General features: G+C 24.5%; 1 protein-coding gene across 2 annotated transcripts; it reads right to left on the bottom strand.

The window, feature by feature from the left end:
- Positions 1-3575: 3575 nt before the first annotated feature.
- On the bottom strand, positions 3576-24633 carry LOC136082890 (uncharacterized). Of its 2 annotated transcripts, XM_065802246.1 has the most exons (8): positions 24522-24633; positions 23361-23465; positions 14412-14469; positions 13828-13939; positions 13413-13568; positions 11684-11729; positions 10963-11031; positions 3576-4664 (listed from the first exon to the last, which is right to left on the bottom strand). In XM_065802246.1, exons 6-8 carry the CDS (start codon positions 11699-11701, stop codon positions 4014-4016), a joined length of 738 nt encoding a protein of 245 aa, XP_065658318.1. In that variant the 5' UTR covers positions 11702-11729; positions 13413-13568; positions 13828-13939; positions 14412-14469; positions 23361-23465; positions 24522-24633; the 3' UTR covers positions 3576-4013. The 2 variants fall into 2 exon arrangements, with proteins under 2 accessions (XP_065658318.1, XP_065658319.1); XM_065802247.1 differs by lacking the exons at positions 10963-11031; positions 13828-13939; positions 14412-14469; positions 23361-23465; positions 24522-24633 and having other exon boundaries at positions 13413-13554.
- Between the last annotated feature and the right edge of the window lie 1149 nt (positions 24634-25782).

The raw sequence follows: 25782 nt of genomic DNA, 5'->3' as shown, positions 1-25782 counted from the left end.
AAATAAGAATTCATATACTTGTGCAGGTTCAATCTGCTTTTTGAGGGTAGGTACATTCCAGTAAGATAAAGCACTAGTGCAAGTTATATGAGAAACCCCTATAAGAACAGCAGCTTCAACCCGAAACAGCAATCTAATATTGATTAAAATATTTTGAAACTATTCCTTTTTGTGATTTAGAAACAAAAACTGCTACCCCAAAAATACACTGTGAAAGTAATAATGGAAACCAGTTCTTTTTATTAAGCAATGTAACGATAATTAGGTTATGTAATGCGGGCCTATGGGTCTATCAATTTAATAAAATAATTCTATTAAAGTTTCTTTTATCAAATTAGTAGACCATAAGCAATAAAATCGTTTTGTTTTCTTTTTCTCGGTGATTTTTGCTCATTTTTTTAACTGCATTAAATTTTTTTTATTGCACTACCACTATTTGTTTAATAGAAACTCTTAAACATGGTCTTGAAACCGACTGACGACTTGAAACCGACTGACGACTAATCAAAGCTATTACACATTAATAGACACTGCTGACATTTTCACAAAATCTTTCGTGTTTTTAAACCAGTTTATGATCATTAAAAATTGCTTATCTTCAAAAATAGTCTTTTAGTCAGTTGAAACTTGTGCAATTGTTTTAACATTATCAAAATTTCAAAATCACATTGTTCATTTCAAGTGTTTAAATATTGAATTTTTTATTTGATTAACCGTCAATTTTTGTAAATATTTTAGTTAAATGTTAAAATAAGTTTTAGGTTGTTTTTTCATAAGTATTTGGTATTTTATATGGTTTCTATAAATTTTGTGAAGCTTCCAATATTTTATGTTGTCGTTCATAATTTATTTGTAGTTGTTATATTTCTGATGTTTTATTTGAGATAACTCATATATAAGCGAATAAGCAAAAAAATTTTTATAAGAATCTTGAGTAACTTAAAAACAAACAAAAAAAACAACAAATAACTAATTAAAGCAAATAGTTAAATAAAGGTTTTATTTAATTTAACTAAAATATAATAATAAAGTGCCAACCATCTTTTTAAATAGATATTGTTCAAAACGGCACTTAAAATCAATATTATTTATACCCTGTTTTGATAATAAGCTCTTTATATGGCTATTTTATGATGTTTGTTTTACGATTTTATGTAATTTTTGATACTTTTTAATGCCCATATATTTTTGTATATTTTTAGAGATTTTCTTTCTAATATTTTACAAAGTTCATGATATTTCATTTTGTACTTGGTGTTCTATTGAGTTCCTGATGTTTTATCATTGCCAGCTAAAACAGAACGTTTGAGCACTTTCGACGAACGTTGCAAACGTTCGACATTCTTTAAACGTTGCACGTTCTTTGAATGTTCTGTAAAAGTTCTGAAAAACTGTGTAACTCCAGATAACAATTAACATTCAAAAAACGTTGATTTGATCAAGTCAACGTCATGATGTTTACTGCATACGTTACTTTAATAGCTCCTGAACGTTCACCTTAAACGTGGAATTTTTTTTTTAATTGAAATTAAATTCAAAGTATTTAAAATCTGAAAGTTACCTAGATTGCCTAGATTAACACGAACAAGTTAGGAGATCCTCAGTTTTTCTTCTTCACAAGTAAAAAAGTATAGAAAAATATATTTAAAAAAATATTTTTTCCACTCTCCAGTTTATTTGAAGCGTACGTCTTTAACTTTGAATAAAAAAAAATGATTTTGTAGAGTATAGGCTAGTTAGAAAGACATGACGTCATCTTTTTCTCAATTTTGAATAGACCTTTTCGCGTTTGAGAAAAGGATCTTGGGTAATCAGGGTGAACAAACGACTAAGTTCATTTTTCTAAATTAAAGCTGAAGACCTACTTCCTATTTTTTTTATTATCTAGCGCTTAGATTTATGATTTAATGTTTTGTATTGTGAATTTTTTATTATTATAAATAAATAAAATATAATTGTAAAATATCAAATTACCGTTGCTGTGTTTATGGTTGTAATGACGATTCCAGATATCCAGATAGGTTACTCAAAAGAAGTCACAGCGCTAAAATTTGATTATTTTCGTAAAGACTTTGAAAAAAGACATTAGTGGGTAAATCAAGCTGGAAAAGGTTTATTAAATGTTACAGTTTCTGATAATAATGTGGTTTGCTCTAATAATTTTGAGTTTGGAAAACCTACTTTTGCTTTACATTTTCCAACTTTGTTTTGATTATTCGTAATGCATATAAGGAATCTCTTACAAAAAGAAGAAAAATTAGAAAGTGAAAGTGATAAATTTATTCAGTGTAATGAACCAATACGAGGATCAATGATTTTTGCTAATTTAACTAGAGATTCTGATGTTCTGTTTTTTACTGGCCTAGCAAATTCAAATATATTTGAGATGTTGTTTTCTTATTTGCAGAGGAAAGGAAATGTAATGCACTACTCGAAGGGTAAAAAAAATACAACTAAAAACTTATCTTCACCAAGAGATTTAAAAACAATATCATTAAAACCTCTAACATTGCAGCAAGAAATTATTCTTGAAATGATGCATTTACGCCTAGCTCTTTTAACTGAAGATCTTGCTCCTTGTTTCATGGTTTCTACTTCTGTAGTCAGTTCAGTATTTATAACATGGATGAAACTGTTTTCTCTTGAGTTAAAATGAGTCTTACATTTTCCAAACAGAAATATTATAAAAAGAAATTCACAAACCATGTTCGAAAAGTACTATACAAAATGCTCTTTAGTAATTGATTGTTCTGAACTCTTTATTGAAATCCGTCTAGTTCGGAGATTGTTAGTCAAATTATAAACACCATTATACTGTAAAATATTTAGATGGAATAACGCCCAATAGTGCAGTTTCTTTTTTGTCTAATTGTTATGGTGGCAGAGCTAGTGATGTTTTTATGGTTAAAGATTGCGGATTTTTGAAATACTTACAACCTGGTGATCAAGTTATTGCAGATAGAGGTTTCGAAATTAAAGATCTTCTAGCATTTTATCAGTGTAACATAGCTATTCCCCCATCAAAACGCACAAATTTTAAGATGACATGTAATGATGTACGGGAAACCTCAAAAATTGCAGTATATATTTGTATATATATATATATTTGTATATATATATATTTGTATATATATATATATTTGTATATATATATATATATTTGTATATATATATATATTTGTATATATATATATATTTGTATATATATATATTTGTATATATATATATATTTGTATATATATATATTTGTATATATATATATTTGTATATATATATTTTTACATATGAATGGTTAAGCGCCAAACCAGCCTATACAACGAATATATTGAAATGAGATAATTTGACGCAATGTTTTTTACAAAAGCTTTTTTAACAAAGTCTTTAACAAAAGCCCTAAATAAAAAGAAAAAAAATTAGTTCGTTATTTTTTTAATTTTATTAATTCAAATCATTGAACAATAAAAATTCAGATTTTTTAAAGTTAAATTACAGAAAAAGATTTAGTATTGTTAAATTATCAAAATTTTTTACTTTTTTTTTTGCTTTTTATTCAAAAACAATTAAAACCACTGCTATTTTAGGACTTTAAACTAAGTAATTTCAATGAAAAACACTGGGTAATTTGAGCATTTATCATATTACACAAAAATAGCATCTTTTAATAAAGTCAAAACCAAATATTTCTATGCATTTTTCAAACAAAAATGAATTAGATTTTTAGCTAACATATTTTTCTCTGTGAAAAAGTTAATTTCATTATTTGAGCATCAAAATTTTGCGCCACAGGTTTGTTCATACGTGATGATATTATTTTAACAACGCAAAAAATTTAACAGCGTTTTAATTAGATGATAGCCGCTAATTCCTGAATACGAATTTACGCTAGTTGTACTGATTCCTGTTATCACCACATAAAGTCAATTTAAAAAATACAAAGCAACTTCACAGGTTACATCTAAGAGATCTTTAAGTATGCTCATATTACCAAGGTGCTTAAATTACCCTAATCTACCCTAATTGCAGTTCAGTATTTTAGACTTTCTTTCTCTAATAAAACATAATTCACCTGATTCCACAAGTGAAACATTGTGATTTCTAATTGCTTCCTTTCGAAATATTTCTACGTAACGATTCTGATCTTCAGAGTTCATTGTTAAAAGAGGCAATACTGAAGTTTCAGTGCCATGCTTTAAAAGAATATGGCGTTTTAACCGAGTCTGAGGAACTTTGCAAAATAAACAAAGTCGTGCAGGTTTTGTGTACTTGTTGGTTTCTGGTTTTGAGGTATCAACCTCAATTTTGCCATGTGTTTTAATTAGATCCAAACATTTTCTGGTAGTTTTACCAAAATCATCACAAGTTGATTTTAGGTCTTCTTTAGAAATATTACTATTGGAAGCTTCTGAAAAGGTTTTTAGTTCTTCCCAAGAAGCACATCTTTCAATTATAGAAGTTGTAATTAAACTAGGAAGTATGGCAATAAACTCTGTTTCTTTGTTTGGTGACGAACACACTAACTCATTTTCTTTTTGAAAAATAAGATCACATTTTTTAAAACTTGATTCAGTAATGATATCAACAGGGGATTGATAATGATATTCGATTTCTGAGTCAGAATCATCAAACAATGGCTTTTCCCATGTAACTTTCAAAACATCTAAATTCTAAACAACAAATGGCTGATAAGTTAACATAAAAACTTAATTAAACGCAAAAAACACTTTAAAATTTTTAAATTATAAAATTAAAAAAATTTAAGTAATGGGAAATGTTAGTAATATATTAAATATTACTGACATTTTGCAATATTTAATTTTTTTAAAACATACAGTGTTCATAACTTCGATAAAAATTGATAACAAAAACAAAAAACTTAAATAAAGAAACAAAATTGTAACGAAATATCAAATTTCAATTAAATAAACTAGAAAAACTAAAAAAAAAAAGAATTTTTATACAACTTTTATATCCTTTCTTTATATTCCAATCATTACAAAACTATAATGTAATAATTTTTTTTTTCAACTGCCGCACATATTTACACAGAATTTCACATCTAATATTGAGTATTAATCATTAAATGCTGTCCTTTATAAAGAGTTTTAACTTTGTTAAGGTTTTAAAAATTGTTGTAAGGTTATATAAAACTGTTTAATTTTAATAATTTGTACACTATTTAATTTTAGTACTTTGTTGCATTTTACTAACAATTTAGTAAAATGCAAAGAATTTAAATGGATTTGCCTAAATCTAACCAAAGCTTGAGTAACACAATCCAGTTTAACATGTGACAAAAAAGTATTTGTTGTTTCTTTACTCATTTTAACTTGATAAAATAAATTTTAAAAATATATTTTTTAAAAGTTCTTTCAAAAAATTAGTAACACTTGATAAGTAGTTTTTGAGTAATTAATTCCATAGGTTCACAGTTTTTCACAGATAAAATATATCTTCATTTTATGCATATGATCAACCAGTAACTTATTAACACCTGTCTAGTACACCCACTGAATACAGTACACCTGCCTATAGTTTAATATATCTGCTTAATAAACATGTTGATATTTATTTTTTAGCATGGTGTTTTATACCAAAACCAAATATTTATTGCAAGAGACAACCCTGAAAGCAAAGAGTTATAGACTATAGTTTATAGACTTAATTTTATATCTCAACTTTAAGTTACAAGCTTATTTTATATCTCAACTTTAAGTTACAAGCTTATTTTATATCTCAACTTTAAGTTACAAGCTTATTTTATATCTCAACTTTAAGTTACAAGCTTATTTTATATCTCCACTTTAAGTTACAAGCTTATTTTATATCTCAACTTTAAGTTACAAGCTTATTTTATATCTCCACTTTAAGTTACAAGCTTATTTTATATCTCAACTTTAAGTTACAAGCTTATTTTATACCTCAACTTTAAGTTACAAGCTTATTTTATATCTCAACTTTAAGTTACAAGCTTATTTTATACCTCAACTTTAAGTTACAAGCTTATTTTATATCTCCACTTTAAGTTACAAGCTTATTTTATATCTCAACTTTAAGTTACAAGCTTATTTTATACCTCAACTTTAAGTTACAAGCTTATTTTATATCTCAACTTTAAGTTACAAGCTTATTTTATACCTCAACTTTAAGTTACAAGCTTATTTTATATCTCAACTTTAAGTTACAAGCTTATTTTATATCTCAACTTTAAGTTACAAGCTTATTTTATATCTCAACTTTAAGTTACAAGCTTATTTTATATCTCAACTTTAAGTTACAAGCTTATTTTATATCTCAACTTTAAGTTACAAGCTTATTTTATATCTCAACTTTAAGTTACAAGCTTATTTTATATCTCAACTTTAAGTTACAAGCTTATTTTATATCTCAACTTTAAGTTACAAGCTTATTTTATATCTCAACTTTAAGTTACAAGCTTATTTTATATCTCAACTTTAAGTTACAAGCTTATTTTATATCTCAACTTTAAGTTACAAGCTTATTTTATATCTCAACTTTAAGTTACAAGCTTATTTTATATCTCAACTTTAAGTTACAAGCTTATTTTATATCTCAACTTTAAGTTACAAGCTTATTTTATATCTCAACTTTAAGTTACAAGCTTATTTTATATCTCAACTTTAAGTTACAAGCTTATTTTATACCTCAACTTTAAGTTACAAGCTTATTTTATATCTCAACTTTAAGTTACAAGCTTATTTTATACCTCAACTTTAAGTTACAAGCTTATTTTATATCTCAACTTTAAGTTACAAGCTTATTTTATATCTCAACTTTAAGTTACAAGCTTATTTTATATCTCAACTTTAAGTTACAAGCTTATTTTATACCTCAACTTTAAGTTACAAGCTTATTTTATATCTCAACTTTAAGTTACAAGCTTATTTTATATCTCAACTTTAAGTTACAAGCTTATTTTATACCTCAACTTTAAGTTACAAGCTTATTTTATATCTCAACTTTAAGTTACAAGCTTATTTTATACCTCAACTTTAAGTTACAAGCTTATTTTATATCTCAACTTTAAGTTACAAGCTTATTTTATATCTCAACTTTAAGTTACAAGCTTATTTTATACCTCAATTTTAAGTTACAAGCTTATTTTATATCTCAACTTTAAGTTACAAGCTTATTTTATACCTCAACTTTAAGTTACAAGCTTATTTTATATCTCAACTTTAAGTTACAAGCTTATTTTATACCTCAACTTTAAGTTACAAGCTTATTTTATATCTCAACTTTAAGTTACAAGCTTATTTTATATCTCAACTTTAAGTTACAAGCTTATTTTATACCTCAACTTTAAGTTACAAGCTTATTTTATATCTCAACTTTAAGTTACAAGCTTATTTTATACCTCAACTTTAAGTTACAGGCTTATTTTATATCTCAACTTTAAGTTACAAGCTTATTTTATACCTCAACTTTAAGTTACAAGCTTATTTTATAGCTCAACTTTAAGTTACAAGCTTATTTTATATCTCAACTTTAAGTTACAAGCTTATTTTATATCTCAACTTTAAGTTACAAGCTTATTTTATATCTCAACTTTAAGTTACAAGCTTATTTTATATCTCAACTTTAAGTTACAAGCTTATTTTATATCTCAACTTTAAGTTACAAGCTTATTTTATATCTCAACTTTAAGTTACAAGCTTATTTTATATCTCAACTTTAAGTTACAAGCTTATTTTATATCTCAACTTTAAGTTACAAGCTTATTTTATATCTCAACTTTAAGTTACAAGCTTATTTTATATCTCAACTTTAAGTTACAAGCTTATTTTATACCTCAACTTTAAGTTACAAGCTTATTTTATATCTCAACTTTAAGTTACAAGCTTATTTTATACCTCAACTTTAAGTTACAAGCTTATTTTATATCTCAACTTTAAGTTACAAGCTTATTTTATATCTCAACTTTAAGTTACAAGCTTATTTTATATCTCAACTTTAAGTTACAAGCTTATTTTATACCTCAACTTTAAGTTACAAGCTTATTTTATATCTCAACTTTAAGTTACAAGCTTATTTTATATCTCAACTTTAAGTTACAAGCTTATTTTATACCTCAACTTTAAGTTACAAGCTTATTTTATATCTCAACTTTAAGTTACAAGCGTATTTTATATCTCAACTTTAAGTTACAAGCTTATTTTATATCTCAACTTTAAGTTACAAGCTTATTTTATACCTCAACTTTAAGTTACAAGCTTATTTTATATCTCAACTTTAAGTTACAAGCTTATTTTATACCTCAACTTTAAGTTACAAGCTTATTTTATATCTCAACTTTAAGTTACAAGCTTATTTTATACCTCAACTTTAAGTTACAAGCTTATTTTATATCTCAACTTTAAGTTACAAGCTTATTTTATATCTCAACTTTAAGTTACAAGCTTATTTTATACCTCAACTTTAAGTTACAAGCTTATTTTATATCTCAACTTTAAGTTACAAGCTTATTTTATATCTCAACTTTAAGTTACAAGCTTATTTTATACCTCAACTTTAAGTTACAAGCTTATTTTATATCTCAACTTTAAGTTACAAGCTTATTTTATACCTCAACTTAAGGTTACAAGCTTATTTTATATCTCAACTTTAAGTTACAAGCTTATTTTATATCTCAACTTTAAGTTACAAGCTTATTTTATATCTCAACTTTAAGTTACAAGCTTATTTTATACCTCAACTTTAAGTTACAAGCTTATTTTATATCTCAACTTTAAGTTACAAGCTTATTTTATATCTCAACTTTAAGTTACAAGCTTATTTTATATCTCAACTTTAAGTTACAAGCTTATTTTATATCTCAACTTTAAGTTACAAGCTTATTTTATACCTCAACTTTAAGTTACAAGCTTATTTTATATCTCAACTTTAAGTTACAAGCTTATTTTATATCTCAACTTTAAGTTACAAGCTTATTTTATACCTCAACTTTAAGTTACAAGCTTATTTTATATCTCAACTTTAAGTTACAAGCTTATTTTATACCTCAACTTTAAGTTACAAGCTTATTTTATATCTCAACTTTAAGTTACAAGCTTATTTTATACCTCAACTTTAAGTTACAAGCTTATTTTATATCTCAACTTTAAGTTACAAGCTTATTTTATACCTCAACTTTAAGTTACAAGCTTATTTTATATCTCAACTTTAAGTTACAAGCTTATTTTATACCTCAACTTTAAGTTACAAGCTTATTTTATATCTATACTTAAGTTACAAGCTTATTTTATACCTCAACTTTAAGTTACAAGCTTATTTTATATCTCAACTGTAAGTTACAAGCTTATTTTATACCTCAACTTTAAGTTACAAGCTTATTTTATACCTCAACTTTAAGTTACAAGCTTATTTTATACCTCAACTTTAAGTTAAAAGCTTATTTTATACCTCAACTTTAAGTTACAAGCTTATTTTATACCTCAACTTTAAGTTACAAGCTTATTTTATACCTCAACTTTAAGTTACAAGCTTATTTTATACCTCAACTTTAAGTTACAAGCTTATTTTATACCTCAACTTTAAGTTACAAGCTTATTTTATACCTCAACTTTAAGTTACAAGCTTATTTTATACCTCAACTTTAAGTTACAAGCTTATTTTATATCTCAACTTTAAGTTACAAGCTTATTTTATACCTCAACTTTAAGTTACAAGCTTATTTTATACCTCAACTTTAAGTTACAAGCTTATTTTATACCTCAACTTTAAGTTACAAGCTTATTTTATACCTCAACTTTAAGTTACAAGCTTATTTTATACCTCAACTTTAAGTTACAAGCTTATTTTATATCTCAACTTTAAGTTACAAGCTTATTTTATACCTCAACTTTAAGTTACAAGCTTATTTTATACCTCAACTTTAAGTTACAAGCTTATTTTATACCTCAACTTTAAGTTACAAGCTTATTTTATACCTCAACTTTAAGTTACAAGCTTATTTTATATCTCAACTTTAAGTTACAAGCTTATTTTATATCTCAACTTTAAGTTACAAGCTTATTTTATATCTCAACTTTAAGTTACAAGCTTATTTTATATCTCAACTTTAAGTTACAAGCTTATTTTATACCTCAACTTTAAGTTACAAGCTTATTTTATATCTCAACTTTAAGTTACAAGCTTATTTTATACCTCAACTTTAAGTTACAAGCTTATTTTATATCTCAACTTTAAGTTACAAGCTTATTTTATACCTCAACTTTAAGTTACAAGCTTATTTTATATCTCAACTTTAAGTTACAAGCTTATTTTATACCTCAACTTTAAGTTACAAGCTTATTTTATACCTCAACTTTAAGTTACAAGCTTATTTTATACCTCAACTTTAAGTTACAAGCTTATTTTATATCTCAACTTTAAGTTACAAGCTTATTTTATATCTCAACTTTAAGTTACAAGCTTATTTTATATCTCAACTTTAAGTTACAAGCTTATTTTATACCTCAACTTTAAGTTACAAGCTTATTTTATACCTTAACTTTAAGTTACAAGCTTATTTTATACCTCAACTTTAAGTTACAAGCTTATTTTATATCTCAACTTTAAGTTACAAGCTTATTTTATACCTCAACTTTAAGTTACAAGCTTATTTTATACCTCAACTTTAAGTTACAAGCTTATTTTATACCTCAACTTTAAGTTACAAGCTTATTTTATACCTCAACTTTAAGTTACAAGCTTATTTTATATCTCAAAAAAATAAAACAGTTTTAATTTTGTCATAAAAAGTTTAACAAAAGTGAAATGAAATAACCACTAAGATATTAAACCACTATACTTTGATTTACTGAGGTCACCTGTACAAAAAAATAATGTCCAAGAAAAAACCTTTATTACGAAACCTGCTTATGTTATGAGTTTTTAAATAAAATCAAAACACAATTGTTTTATTATATGAAAAATAACAATAAAATATAACTCAAATTATACCTCCCTATTTATTGCTCCAATTTCAACATAATTAGCCTGGTTATAACACAATGGCTGTAAGAATGATGCCTTAACAATTAATAAGGATACAAGTAATTTTAATTTTTAACAAGTTTGTCTAAATAATATACCTTAAATGTCTAAATATATGCTCAATTAAAAAAAATAAAAAAATAACTGTATAGTATTTGCACATTATAGTACATCAAAAATATATCAGAAGCCTGAGTATTTGATTAATCACAACAGTCTTAATAGTCTGGACAAAATCAAGGCCATCTATAGCAAAACAAGCATCTGCTAAGGTTTTTTCATTTTATCATACTAGTCATTTTTCCACTCCTGAATCCTTATTATTTCTTCATCTACAAATTTAAATAAACGAAAACAAAAAGCTACCATGTCATTGATTTTTAAATAGAACAGTCCTTTTTCAAATGTACACCCCCCCCCACCCTCACACCACTTCTGTAAAACCTAAAAACTTTGTAAATAATTTTTAATACTTTAGATAGAAGTAACAAGAGCAAAAAGTATTACCTTGAACTTCTAATGTTGAACAAACAATGATAGTAATAAACTCTAAATTAATATTTTAAAGATTAAATTATATTTTAAAATAAAAATAAAATTCAATAAAGTTATGATAATTAATAGACAAAAAATTATAATTTATTTTATAATAAACTATAAAATAAATTTTAACTTAAATAAAACACACCATGGTCCGCCAGAACATTTTCTAAACTTTATCACCATAATCGTATCTAAAAAAATCAAAATTATTTCTTCTAAAAACTTTATGTTACATGTGCTTGTGCAAACTACATATGTTATAACAGGTATTTTAAGTCAAGAACAAATAAAAAATAGACCAAAAAAAAAAAATAATAATAAGTACGATTTTAAAGATAGTAAATATTGGAGATAAAGTATTATGGGAAAAATCAATCAAGTGCAAAAAATAAAATTATGACATTAAAAGATGATGATGATGATGATGGTGATAGTAACAATGATGGTGATAAATAAAAGACATTCACAAAAATCATTAGTTGTATGCAAGTGTATAAATAAAATTCATTTATACACTTGCCCAAGACAAATGAGTTATTGCAGCCTAACAGGTTGCTAAATATATTACATTGATGCAGAATAAAATAATCTTCAACTGAGACCACAAAAAACTGGTTTGAAACTAAGAGAGATGTGTGAAATTAACAACAGATAAAAATGATTTCCCATCTGCATACTAGATTTATGAAAAAATACAACTGAATAGAACTGTAAAAAAAATTCATAAAAAAATGTAAACTGTCTAGTTAGCAATTTCCATAGTTGTATAAATTTTTTATAATTACTAAACAAAAGAGATTACCAAGATCATATTTTAAAAATCCAGGTTTTTTTGCTTCCGAAAATACCTAGAAAAAACTGGAAAATATTTTTAAGAAGTATCTAAATGCAATTTGTATGTCTAAGAATATAATATACATTATAACACACATAATATAAACATTATTTGAATCTGAAAAATGTTTAAATATTTTAATTTTTTCAGTAAGGAAATCATTGATGTAGTGCTAAAATGGTTAAAATAGTAAAATTTTGAGGTGCGAATGACAATGTTGGGGGTTTTAGAAGTTTAAGTTTGTAGTAGTTTTGTTTTTAAAAAAATAATTATCAATGTTTCTTAAAAAAGTGCATCAACGCACACAAAAATCAACTGTTACTTCAATAATTATTTAACTAAAGTTTATAAATTAACTTAATTTATATGAAAAAATTATTATATTAAATTACACTAGATTTTTAGGTGAAATAACTAAATTATTATGTCTACAAACAACATAACTAAATATAGCGTAGATTAATTGAGTAATTACCTTTACTGTTTAAATTATTAACAAGTAACAAAAAAATTTTTTTACTTGTATTTCCTTGAAATTATTTGGATATTTCAAAAAAATAAAATTTTAAAGAAATATTGCGGAATTGCGGAAATATCCTGAAAATTATAAACCATGCAACAAACATTTTAAATAACATAGACAATAAATGAAAAGAGGCTTTTAAACTACTTTTAAGGAAAAAATGACTTTAGAGTAGCAATCAATTGTGTACCTAGAGTCCTTTTATATCATGGCTCTAGGACTGCTATGAAATATTTTCTTATTGCAGATCATAAGTATCAAGAGCTCCTGACACCAGATAAAAGAAAAAAATTGTAATTTAAAGCTGGTGTTCTTTTTGAGACACTACATCCCTTTTATTTATTCATAAACTTCCTAAAGAATTATTTTAAAGTAATTTTATAGTATAATTTTATGACAAACAGTATAAGAATTTACTAACTAAAAACTAATTTTTGACCTAAAAAAAAAATCATACAAACCATATATTGTAAGCTGAAACCCAAATGGAATAATATATCAGAACATAAAATATACCTGAGTTCTGTACCAACATCTATTGTTTTTGTAGCGAAAAGACAAAGACTAACATAATTAGACTCAACTATTCTCTTCATTTTTGCATTGGCGTAAATTGAAGGTGAGTCATTTACCATGCATCCCATGAAACTTAGTTGGTTTGTAGCATCAATGCTTTAAAACAAAAATCAGAAATGAAATGAGTATCAGATGAAAAAAAAACAATCATAGAGTAAATTTAAGTTTTATAATTTTCATGAGTAAATTTAAATTTCATGATCAATGTTTATTTTTGTATCTATATTTTGTTAAATATGTAAAAAATTTACACTTATATATGTAATCAGTTCTAAAAAAGCTATACAAATTTAAGAACCATAAACCATACAAATTTGAGAAAATAATAATAAAAAATGAAAAATATTTTACTTACCAAACAGATTTACCATAAATATCTTTGATCCCATTATAAATAAAACACCCCAATCCTTCATTCTCATATTGTTGGGACCTCAATTTTGCCTCATTTAAACTAATAACATCACCTATTTAATACAGATACAAAAATATTTATACACATGAGACAGGGTTGCCACCCAATAGATATTTCCAGGACTTTTAAAGGAGCGTTTTGCGTTTTTCAAAGATATAATGTGTTTGTATTTGAATAATACTGATTGCATATATTTTTATTTGTATTAGGATATCTATAATTAACGTAATTGTATTTAATCAAACGCATTTGATCCCAATCATGCTTGACATTGATTAAAAATATGTTAATAAACATGGCAGAAAAACTTAAGAAAATTGCATCATAATAACACAACTGCATCACAAATAACACAACTGCATCACAAACAACACAATTGCATCGCATATTATTCAAAGACCACCATTACCAACAAATTAATATTAACAAAGCTAAGTAAAAATCTTTATATTCACATGACAACTAAATGTTAAAAAAAAAAAAAAAGATTTATTAAAATCTAAAAAAAAAGCCTAAAAATATACCTCTGTACTGTAAAAGAAAGTCCCCTTTCAGAAACTTATCTGTTGCCATAACCATAACCTGAATTGGTTATCAACCATAACCTGAATTGGTTAAACAATAAGTGAGTCTGATATATTATTTACTAAACTTTTAGTTTTAAAAATTTTAATGTTTTGATTATGAATACTATAAAAATATACATACAACCTCCAAAATTTCAGCAACCAAAAATTAAAAAATATATTACTCAAACTTTACTTATCCTGTGATTATAGAATATAAATTTAAATGACACTTGAAATTTTAATTATGGCAAAACAATTATGATAAAAATAATGCTAAAAATTACAATTTAAAAGTGACTTAAAACAATATAAATAATCACAGAAAATATGTTAAACATAAGTCCTCATCAACACAATTGGATCACAATTAATTGTCATCAAGAAAACTTTAGATACTTTTATACAATAAAAATCATTAAAAAAAAAAAAATTTATGACTTTTAAAACAATATAAAACAAGAAATGAGAAACTAAACCCTGAAGTTCAACCAAACCATTAATATTTTTTGATGGCTCCATCAATCAATATTTAAGATCTAAAATCATTAGGAATATTAAGGGAAGATATTATTTAACCAACCCTGGAAATTAGGAAAAAAGAGGTCGGTAATAATTTGCCGACCTCAATCTCTTATATGTCGGGATCTGGTTGGCAAAAAATTTTTTGATACAAAGGTAATAAAACATAAACCATAAAACACAAACCATAAAACCATAAAAAACAAACCATAAAACATTAAAATGAGGTCAGCAATTTTTTGCTGACCTCTAACACTTTGAGGTGAACAGTAAGGTCAGCATTGCAGAATACCGGCCCTAATTTTGAGGGCTGCTTAACTAAAGACATTACAACAAAAAAACCATAAAATATCATCAAAATTTCTTTATAAAACTTAAAGAGATTAAATAGAAACAATGAATATGACTTTTGATTCAATAATTAGCAACATAAGGCATTATCTAAATTTTTAGATTATTTTATAACATAACTCAACTAATTAAAGAACCTTAAAGTGACTTTTAAAACAATATACAATAAAAACAGCAAATTAAACTTAAATTAAAGTTTTTATAGCAATATTATTTGATGAATAAAACAATCTAAAGAATTTGAAACAATATATAACAAGGAAGAATGAATCAAAGCCATCATCTAGATATTTGTATAGATGTATTTATAATATAAATCAGCCAAACAACAGCCAAATGAACCTTAGAATGACTTTTAAATAAATATATAAAAAGAAATAACAAACCAAACCTTAAGGCAACATTTAAATTTTTTTATACATACTACAATAATATAAATCAGCAATATAGGAGAACCTTAAAATAAGTTTAAAATATATTTGTATCAAAAAAACAATAAACCAAACCATTTAGATTCTTTAAAAATATTTTAAATATAACTCGACAAAAAAAAAAAGAAAAAAATCACGAAGAGACTTAAAAAAATATATGAACCATAACAATAAACCAAACCATGCAGGTTTTTTTATTATACTTAAAAACAAAATAACTAAATTAAACATAAGAAACTAATGTGACTTTTAAGTATTTCATGTGAATTGATGGAAAAAATGAAAAACACACAGGCAACCCTATAACAACAAATAACAACAAACAACATAAAGCGCAACCTTGATATTTTTTTTAAAATAAGGTGACTTATTTTAAACCAATATAAAACAAAGAATAAAGAATCTAACTCTAAGGCATTACTTAGATTTTTTTTACATGTTTTATTTTATAACTAAAATAAACCAATAAACCAAACCTTTAGGCGTCATTCAAACTTTTTTCAAATACTTTTATAATATAACTCAGTCAAAAAAAAGAACCTTTAAATGACTTCTAAACCAAAATATAAAAAAAACACATGCCAAACCGTAAGGGATCGTCTATTAAACAGGTAACAACAAATTTATTTTAAACTGTGATTTTCATTAAACTTAATTAGCTATTTTTCCTTTTTATAATATGAAATTTTTTTGTTGCGTAACTTATGGACAATACCTGTTGCTTAACTTATGGACAATACCTTAAGGCAAACTCTGCATTTTTTTATAGCTCTTTTTATAATAACACTCAGTCAAACAAAAGAACCTTAAAATGAATTTTAAATTAATATACAAAAAGAATCATAAAAACAAATTTTAGGGTGTCATCTATTTATTTCTTTAAATATATTTTATTTAATAACTAAAGTATCTTAAAACAAAATTAAAAACAATATAAAACAAGGAACAATTAACTAAACCTTAAGGTGTCTTATAAACTTTTTAAAGATATTTTTATAATAAAACTCAGTAAAAAAACAAAACAGCCTAAAGGTGACTTTAAAAACAATTTATAATGAAAAAAAATCTAAACATAAGTGTCATCTAGATTCTTTTTTTAATACTTTAATTTATGAATAAAGACTTAAAACAATATATAACAAGGAACAATAAAGCAAACATAAGGGCGACATAAAGACCTTCTAAAGATATTTTAAAATATAAATCAGCCAAACAAAAAAACCTAGGGTGACTATTAGAATAAAAATTAAAAAGCAACAATAAAACAAACCTTAAGGCAACCTGCGTATTTATTAAAAGATATTTTTATAGTAAAACTCAGTAAACCAAAAAAAACCTAAAGGTGACTTTTAAAACAATATACAAAAAGGAAAAATAAACTAAATTTTAAGTGTCATCTAGTTCTTTTAAAATACTTTATTTTATATCTAAAGAAACTTAAGGTAAAGTTTAAAACAAAATATAACAAAAAACAATATAGAAAACTATAAGGCAAAATATATACTTTTTGTAGATATTTAAAAAATATAACTCAGCCAAACAAAAATTTAAAGTGACTTTAAAATGAAAAATAGAAAGCAACAATAAAACAAACCTTAAAGCAACTTATAAATTTTTTTTCAATTGTATATTTTTATAGTAAAACTAGGGCTGCCAATTTGAACTTTTTTAAAAAATTTTAAACACTTTTGAACTATTTAGGAAAAAAGTTCGAACTTTTTAAAACTTTTTAAAATAGTTTTATTTATTTAAAATTGAAAACAAAAGGGTACAAGTAAACACAAAACTGTTTATTTACTTATAAAGACTTTTTATTTGTTTATAAAAAGTAAATGCAAGGTATCATCCTGCAACCAGTTTCTTTTTCTATACGAAAACAATCTAAGGCTAGAGAGCCCTTTCACGAGATCATACCATTTGAAAACCATTTATTTTAATAAAATATTTTTGGTTCTTTAGATAGAGTCAATTCTTAGTTATAATTTCTAATATTGTTACCATTTTTGGCTTTTTTAAAATACCTATATTATTTCTTTTTATTTTGTTCTTAAACTGATCTTGACCTGAAACAGCTGGGTTTAAGAAATATATCATTTTTATGTACTAAATTATTATTTTACTAATTTAATTTTTATTAATGTTATTACATTTGAGAAACTCTATTTTGTGTTTATTTTTAAGTGTCTTGTAATAGCGAGTGTTGAGGCACATTTTGCTCCTTGCAGCTTTTTGCAAAAAATGAAAATACTCCTAAACTTCAAATCTTCTAGATGTGCTAATGCTGAGTAGCCGTTCTTGTTTGAACTTAAAACTCTTTATAATTTTAATTTCAAGCGTAAATAAACAGTGGTTAAATGGTGAAAAATTACAAGTCACTGTTTAACTACTTTTTAATAGGAAAAAACCGATCCTAACTTAAATGCGATGGCGCTCCAGGTATATAAAATTGATTATATTTTCAGAGTTTCCAGGCAAACACAAAACAAAAAAAAGCAAAAATATTTAAATTTATAATTTTTACTTATATTTCAGCTTGTTTTACAAAAAATAATGAAAAGACATCATTTTTTAAAATTTAAAAGTTCAAACTATTAGGAGAAAAAACTTTTATAGCTAAAAAAAGAAAATGGTCAAATTTAAATCAATATATAAAATGATAGAAAAAACCAAACCTTAAGAAGTTTCCTAGATTTTTTTAAAAAAAAACTTATTTTATAAATAAAAAAATTTGAACAGGTACTTTTAAAACATAATCAAGCCAAACAAAAAAACCTTAAGGTGGATGTTAACAAAAACTTTTGTTATGTATCAAATTTTTTATATGTATTTTTAAAGAGAAATTTCTGTATTATAAAAAAATATATACTTCTATATATTTTTTTTTACTTTTTTTTTCTTCAATAAATTTATCCAAATCAAAATATTTATCTTAGCAACACCCTTAGCAACCATATTTTCAACATTATGGTCCATAGAACATTATGGTCTATATAAGTCTAAAAAAGTTTAGCATCAAACTAAAAACCTATTATTTAACAAAGCCTTATAAAATTCTTTGACTCCCAGGTTCCTTAACCATTGAAAACAGTTTTTTCTAAGTTGCCAGAGCAATTGTTATCATAAAACAAAAATCACTCTTTCAAATTAATCCTTTTTCAGTTGTAGTCATTTTAGTTCAAAAAAAGTGGTCATTTTAGGATATTTTATTGAAATAGCCCTTTTCACAGTCTCTTTATAGATTTAATTTGATTTCACATCGATTTTATTGATTTGGTTTCCATGGTAACAGTAGTAAAAGCAGTTTATAATATTTTATAGCTTTTATGCAAGTTACTCACCATAGAGTTCTTTTTCATTCCTGATACATGATTTTAATTCCATTTAAAAGACTTAATAGTGTAGCATTAATTTTTGCTGAAATTCAGCTTTTTTTAAATTTTGGTTGACATCCACCTTAAGGTGACTTTTAAACAAAACTTTAAAGAGTACAATAAAAACAACCCTTGGTTAAATCTAAATTACTTTTACAGATATTTTTAAAATATAATTTAGACAAACAAAAAAATTTAAGTTGACTTTTAAAACAACATATAAAAAGGAGCAGTAAAACAAACCTTTAGGCAAAATTTAGATACTTATATAGATATTCCTATAGTAAAACCCATTTTTAAAAAAAAGTGGCTTTTAGAGCAACATATAAAGAAGAATAAACCAAACCTTAAAGCATTCACTAGATTTATTTTTAAATACTTTATTTTATAATTAAAGAAACTTAAGGTAAAATATAAAATAATATTTAACAAGGAAAAATGTTGCAAACCCATATGGCGACATATAGACTCTCTAAAGATGTTTTAAAAATATAATTCAGCCCAAACAAAAAACCTTAAGGTGAATTTAAAAAAAAAAGAAGTAAAAAGTAACAATAAAATAAATCTTAAGGCAACCTCTAGATTATTTAATAGTAAACTCGGTAAAACAAATAAAACCATAAGGTGACTTTTGAAACAATATATAAAAAAGAACATATAAACAACACTCAAGGTGAAAACTTTTATACAGATACTTCTATAGTAAAATTCAGTAAAAGCATGAGAAACTTGAGGTGACAATAAGAAAAAAGGAAGAATTAACTAAATCTTAAGGTGTCATCTAGTTTTTTTTGAAATATGTTATTTTGATACTAAAGAACTTAAGATAAATTTAAAACGATGACGACATAAAATATTTGAAGATATTTTTAAATATAAAATTAAATTAAATTTTAAATATAAAATATAAAATATTTTTAAATATAAAATTTTAAATAAAAAAAAAAATTAGGTTTACTTTTTAAACTAGCAAAAAAATTTTTTCACAATGTATAACAAGAAAAAATTAAGCAAACTTCAAGGTCACATATATACCTTTTTAAAGATTTTTTAAAAGATAATAATAAAAAAATAATTCTTTAAAATAAATAACAAGGAGCAATCTAACAAACCTTAAAACAACATATAGACTTTTTGAGAATATTTTTAAAATATAATTCAGCCATACAAAAAAATCTTAAGATGACTTTTAAAACTGTGTAAAAAAAACAAAAAACTATTCACAATATAACAACTAAGCAAACTTTAAGGCGACATATAGACTTTTTGAAGATATTTTAAAATATAATTCAGCTAAACATAAAAACCTTAAGGTGACTTTTAAAACTAAATAATAAAAAAAAAAAAACCATTCACAACATATAACAAGAAACAATTAAGCAAACCTTAAGGTGACATATAGACTTATTTAAGAAATAGAAAAAATATAATTCAGCCAAACAAAAAAAACCTTAAGGTGACTTTTAAAACTAGCAATAAAATTTTTTCACAATATATAACAAGAAACAATTAAGCAAACTTTAAGGCAACATAAAAACTTTTTGAGAGTATTTTTAAAATATAATTCAGCTATACAAAAAAACCTTAAGGTGACTTTTAAAACTATGTAAAAAACAAACAAACTATTTACAATATATAACAAGGAACAACTAAGCAAACCTTAAGGTGACATATAGACTTTTTTTTAAAATTAAAAAATAATATTCAACCAAACAAAAAAAAACTTAGGTTGACTTTTAAAACTAGCAAAATAATTTTTTTACAATATATAACAAGAAACAATTAAGCAAACTTCAAGGCAACATATAGACTTTTTGAAGATATTTTAAAAGATAATTCAGCCAAACATAAAAACCTTAAGGCGACTTTTAAAACTAACTAAAAAATAATTATTTAAAATAAATAACAAGGAGCAATCTAACAACACCTTTAAACAACATATAGACTTTTTGAGAATATTTTTAAAATATAATTCAGCCATACAAAAAAATCTTAAGATGACTTTTAAAACTGTGTAAAAAAAACAAAAAACTATTCACAATATAACAACTAAGCAAACTTTAAGGCGACATATAGACTTTTTGAAGATATTTTAAAATATAATTCAGCTAAACATAAAAACCTAAAGAAAAAATTTTTTCACAATATATAACAAAAAACAATTAAGCAAACTTTAAAGCGACATATCGACTTGTTGAAGATTTTTAAAAATATAATTCAGCCAAACATACAAACCTTAAGGTGACTTTTAAAACTAATTAAAAAAAAAAAAAAAAACTATTCACAATATATAAAAAGGAACAATTAAGCAAACCTTAAGGCGACATAGACTTTTTTAAGATATTTTAAAATATAATTCAGCCAAACAAAAAAAAAAATTAACATGATTTTTAAAATGAAAATTAGAAAGCAACAATAAAACAAACCTTAAGGCAACTGATAGATTTTTTCTATTATATATTTTTATAGTAAAGCTCAGTAAAACAAAAGAACTGAGAGGTAATTTTTAAAACATATAAAAACGAAAAAATAAACCTAACCTTAAAGCGTCAACTAGATTTTTTTCAAAATACTTTATTTTATAACTAAAAAGCTTAATGTAAAATTTAAAACAATATATAACAAGGAACAATAAAAGAAACCTTAAGGTGACATATAGACTTTTAAAAGAAAGACAAAAAAGTTGACTTATAAAACAAGTATTAAAAAACAAACTTTAAGGTAACCTCTAGATTTTGTAATTGACATTTTAATAGTAAGTGGTCATCCATAAAATATATAAGCTCGGAGGGGAAGAGGGGGTCTGCAGATGGTGTATATGAGATGGGAGGGCAGTGGGTTGATTATATATGAAAGGAGATTCTAAATTTAAAAAAATATCATGAAATGTTAGGTAAATAGGTTAAAAGCGTAGGTACTTTTAGGAAGGTGGAGGGTACTTAAAAAAGCGTATTGCAAAATGCGGGAGGAAGGGAAGGGGGAGGGGGATTGACAAAAAAAAGCGTATGTTCTTTATGGACGACCCCTAAAACTCAGTAACAAAAGAAACTCGAGGTGACTTTTAAAACAATATATATAAAGAAAGAATAAATCAAACCTTAAGTCATCATGTAGATTTATATACAGATGTTTTATTTTATATCTAAAGAATCCTAATGTGAAATTTAAAACAATATTTAGTAACTTGTATATATATACAAGAAACTAAACCTTGAGGCGTCGTTTAAATTTTTTAAAGATACTTTTATAATATATTTCATCCAAATAGAAGAGTTTTAAGAGCTGAAATTAAAGACTGAAGTCAAAAAAAAAAAAATAATAACAATAAATGGATAAGTAAAGGCTTTGTCTCAATTTTCTTTTGACATTCCTATTTGAGTTAATTGAAAAAAAACCACGAGGTAAGTTTTAAAACAGGTTTATAATTTACCTAAAAGATCCTCAAGGTTTAATGATTGACTGCTTATAATATATACCAGGGCTGTGGAGTCAGAGTCAGAGTTGCAACATTTTTAGTGGAGTCGGAATCGCTATACAAAATCACTACTCTGACTCCAATAGTAAAACTTCTCAGTATTGGAAGTGCATGTGCAAAATATTCAATTAACCTTATATTTATACCAAACCTCAAAGAACTTTTCATAAATTTGGAGAAAGAAAATTTTTAACTTATCGCGTAATATTTTTGAAAGAATTCAAAGAATTTTTCAAAAATTTTGTTTTGGAGTCGGAGTTATACTTTGAAAATTTCAACGATTGGAGTTGGAGTCTGTACTTTTTTTTTACAACTCCACACCCCTACCTATAACACATTATAGTAAATGATTTATTTATTTATGATATATTTAATAATATAAATATAGCATTACTAAAAAAGTTTGCTCAAGTATTATTTAAAAAGATAAAGTGCCATTATAAAAAGTCAACTTGTGCTCAACAAGTACCATTATAAAAACTCAACCATTATAGTTAACAACAAGCCATTATAAAGTTAACAACAAGCTATTATAAAGTTAATAACAAGCCATTATAAAATTAACAACAAGCCATTATAAAGTTAACAACAAGCCATTATAAAGTTAACAACAAGCCATTATAAAGTTAACAATAAGCCATTATAAAGTTAACAACAAGCCATTATAAAGTTAACAACAAGCCATTATAACATATATAATAACAAGTCAAAAAAGTAGAGACAATGATGTTAAAACATAATTTTAAAACTATTTTACCTATAGAGTCATTAATTTTAATTTTGAGAAAACCTTCTTGATCAATTTTTCTTTGAATATAGTACTTTGCAACATTTTCTGGTTGACATTTTTCACTTTTACGCACTAGATTAAATAATTTATTTATAACTTTAAAATCAATGAATAAATCAAAGAAAATATATTTAAATACCTTTTTTTTTTTTTTTAATTTAATTATCTGTCACTCATTCAAATAAAATTTTGTGAAATAACGTAAATAGCCTAATAATAAACAAATCATATTCAAATTATAAAAAAATTATATTTACAGGTGGACATTTTTGAACCTTAACATAATGTTGATGTGCTTGATATTAAATGTCAGACACAAAATACTACTGTATAAGTTTCGTATACTTTAAATCGATTTCAGTATAAACGGTAATAACAAATATTAAAACTATAAATTCATATTAAGTAGTTATTCATTGTAATTTAAACCTGTCTGTCTCTAAACACTGCTCTCATAAATACGGGCATAAATCTATAAAAAATCAAAGCATTAAAACTTGGAACAACCTTAATTAAGAACTAAAAGCTCTCAATTCATTCTCAACCTTTAAAACTAGATTATTCTACTTTTTATTAAATAAATATGGTTAATGTTTATAATTTCTATAATCAATTTTTGTTGTCTTTAGTATTTTTTTTTTTTTAATTTCTATTATATATTTTGTTGTCATTACTATTGCTTATTGTTATTTTTATAAATATTTACATTACTATTATTAACTACTTTTAACTATTACTACTAATATTAATATTGTTATTATTATTATTATTGTTATTATTACTATTATTATTGTTATTATAATTATTATTATTATTAGTTGTTGTTATTATTGTTATTATTATGATTATTGTTGTTATTGTTATTATTAGTAGTAGTATTATTAGCACCGTTATTTTTATGTTATAAAGTTATTATTAGCACCGTTATTTTTTGTTATAAAGTTTATTATTTTTATTATATATTATGAAAATTAGCATTATATTTATTTGAATTAAATATAACCCTGACATTAGCAGGTGTTTACTTTATATTAGTAAATTTACTATTTGTAAACATCCTTGAATGTAAAATCTTATTTCAGAAATAAATTATTGATATTGATTGATTGATTAAGCATTAATACTCACAAAAGATCTTATCTTTCATTTAATCGGCCATGTGATAGCGCACTTAGATTCTCGCTGAGATTCGATTATCGTCGATTCAATTCTCGCTGCGATTCGATTATCGTCGTAAAGCGAATTTTTTCGCTTATTGAGCTTGTATATTTTTTAAAAACAAACCTCTGACTTAGTTTCTAATCTAAAATTAACTGTTTTAGGGTATTATAGAAGCTTAAGTTCTAAGTTGTTAATAGAAACAATAATAACTCAATTACATACGCGTTTAGACATTGAAAAACTACCTGTGTAGTCTACTACCTGTCTAAAACCTGAAAAACTACCTGTGTAGTCTAACTACCTGTAGAGTGTAGCCGAAACGCAGCTTTTATTTGCATATAAAACTTTTCATGATATACAACCCCGAATTTACATTACTCATAACTTGAGAAAAAAACATTATTTTTAAGAGAAAATTTAAATGGCAACTCTTTTAACATTAACATTTATTATGATAAATTGTAATCTTTAAAAATCTATTTAACGAATGTAGAATCTAGCTAAGAAACGTTAAGGTGACCAAGAAATGTCACCTTAACAAAAAAGTTGCCTTAAGTGTGGTATTTTTATCGCAAATAGTCACCTTTAGGTCGATCTAGGAATATTATATATATATATATATATATATATATATATATATATATATATATATATATATATATATATATATATATATATATATATATATATATATATATATATATATATATATATATATATATATCTATATATATATATATATATATATATATATATATATATATATATATATATATATATATATATATATATATATATATATATATATATATATATATATATATATATATATATATATATATATATATATATATACCGGTTTTTACATCCATTTAAAACAAACATGAGATCCAATTAAAACAACCATGACATTCATTTAAAACATCGTGCCAATCAATTAAAACAATCGTGATTTTCAATTAAAACATTTATTTTTATTTATTATTTATGTTTATTTTCCAAATTTTCTGACCTAAGACACGCTTTTTTGAAGCGTTTCTTCCCAGTGAAAAATAAAACCGCGTCCCACATGGGTTACGCGTGGGTTCCGTGTGGGATTGATGGGATTTACGTGGGACGGATTTTCCCATGTGGTGTCCGTATGGAAATTTGTCACCTTAAACCCACGTGGGTAATCCCACATGGGTTACATGTGGGATTTACCATATGAAACCCACATGGGACAAAA

The sequence above is a fragment of the Hydra vulgaris genome, chromosome 08 (assembly GCF_038396675.1).
Source record: "Hydra vulgaris chromosome 08, alternate assembly HydraT2T_AEP".
Taxonomy (NCBI): Eukaryota; Metazoa; Cnidaria; class Hydrozoa; order Anthoathecata; family Hydridae; genus Hydra; species Hydra vulgaris.
Note: the sequence above shows the minus strand (reverse complement) of the source record. Positions and strands in the feature narration are given on the sequence as shown.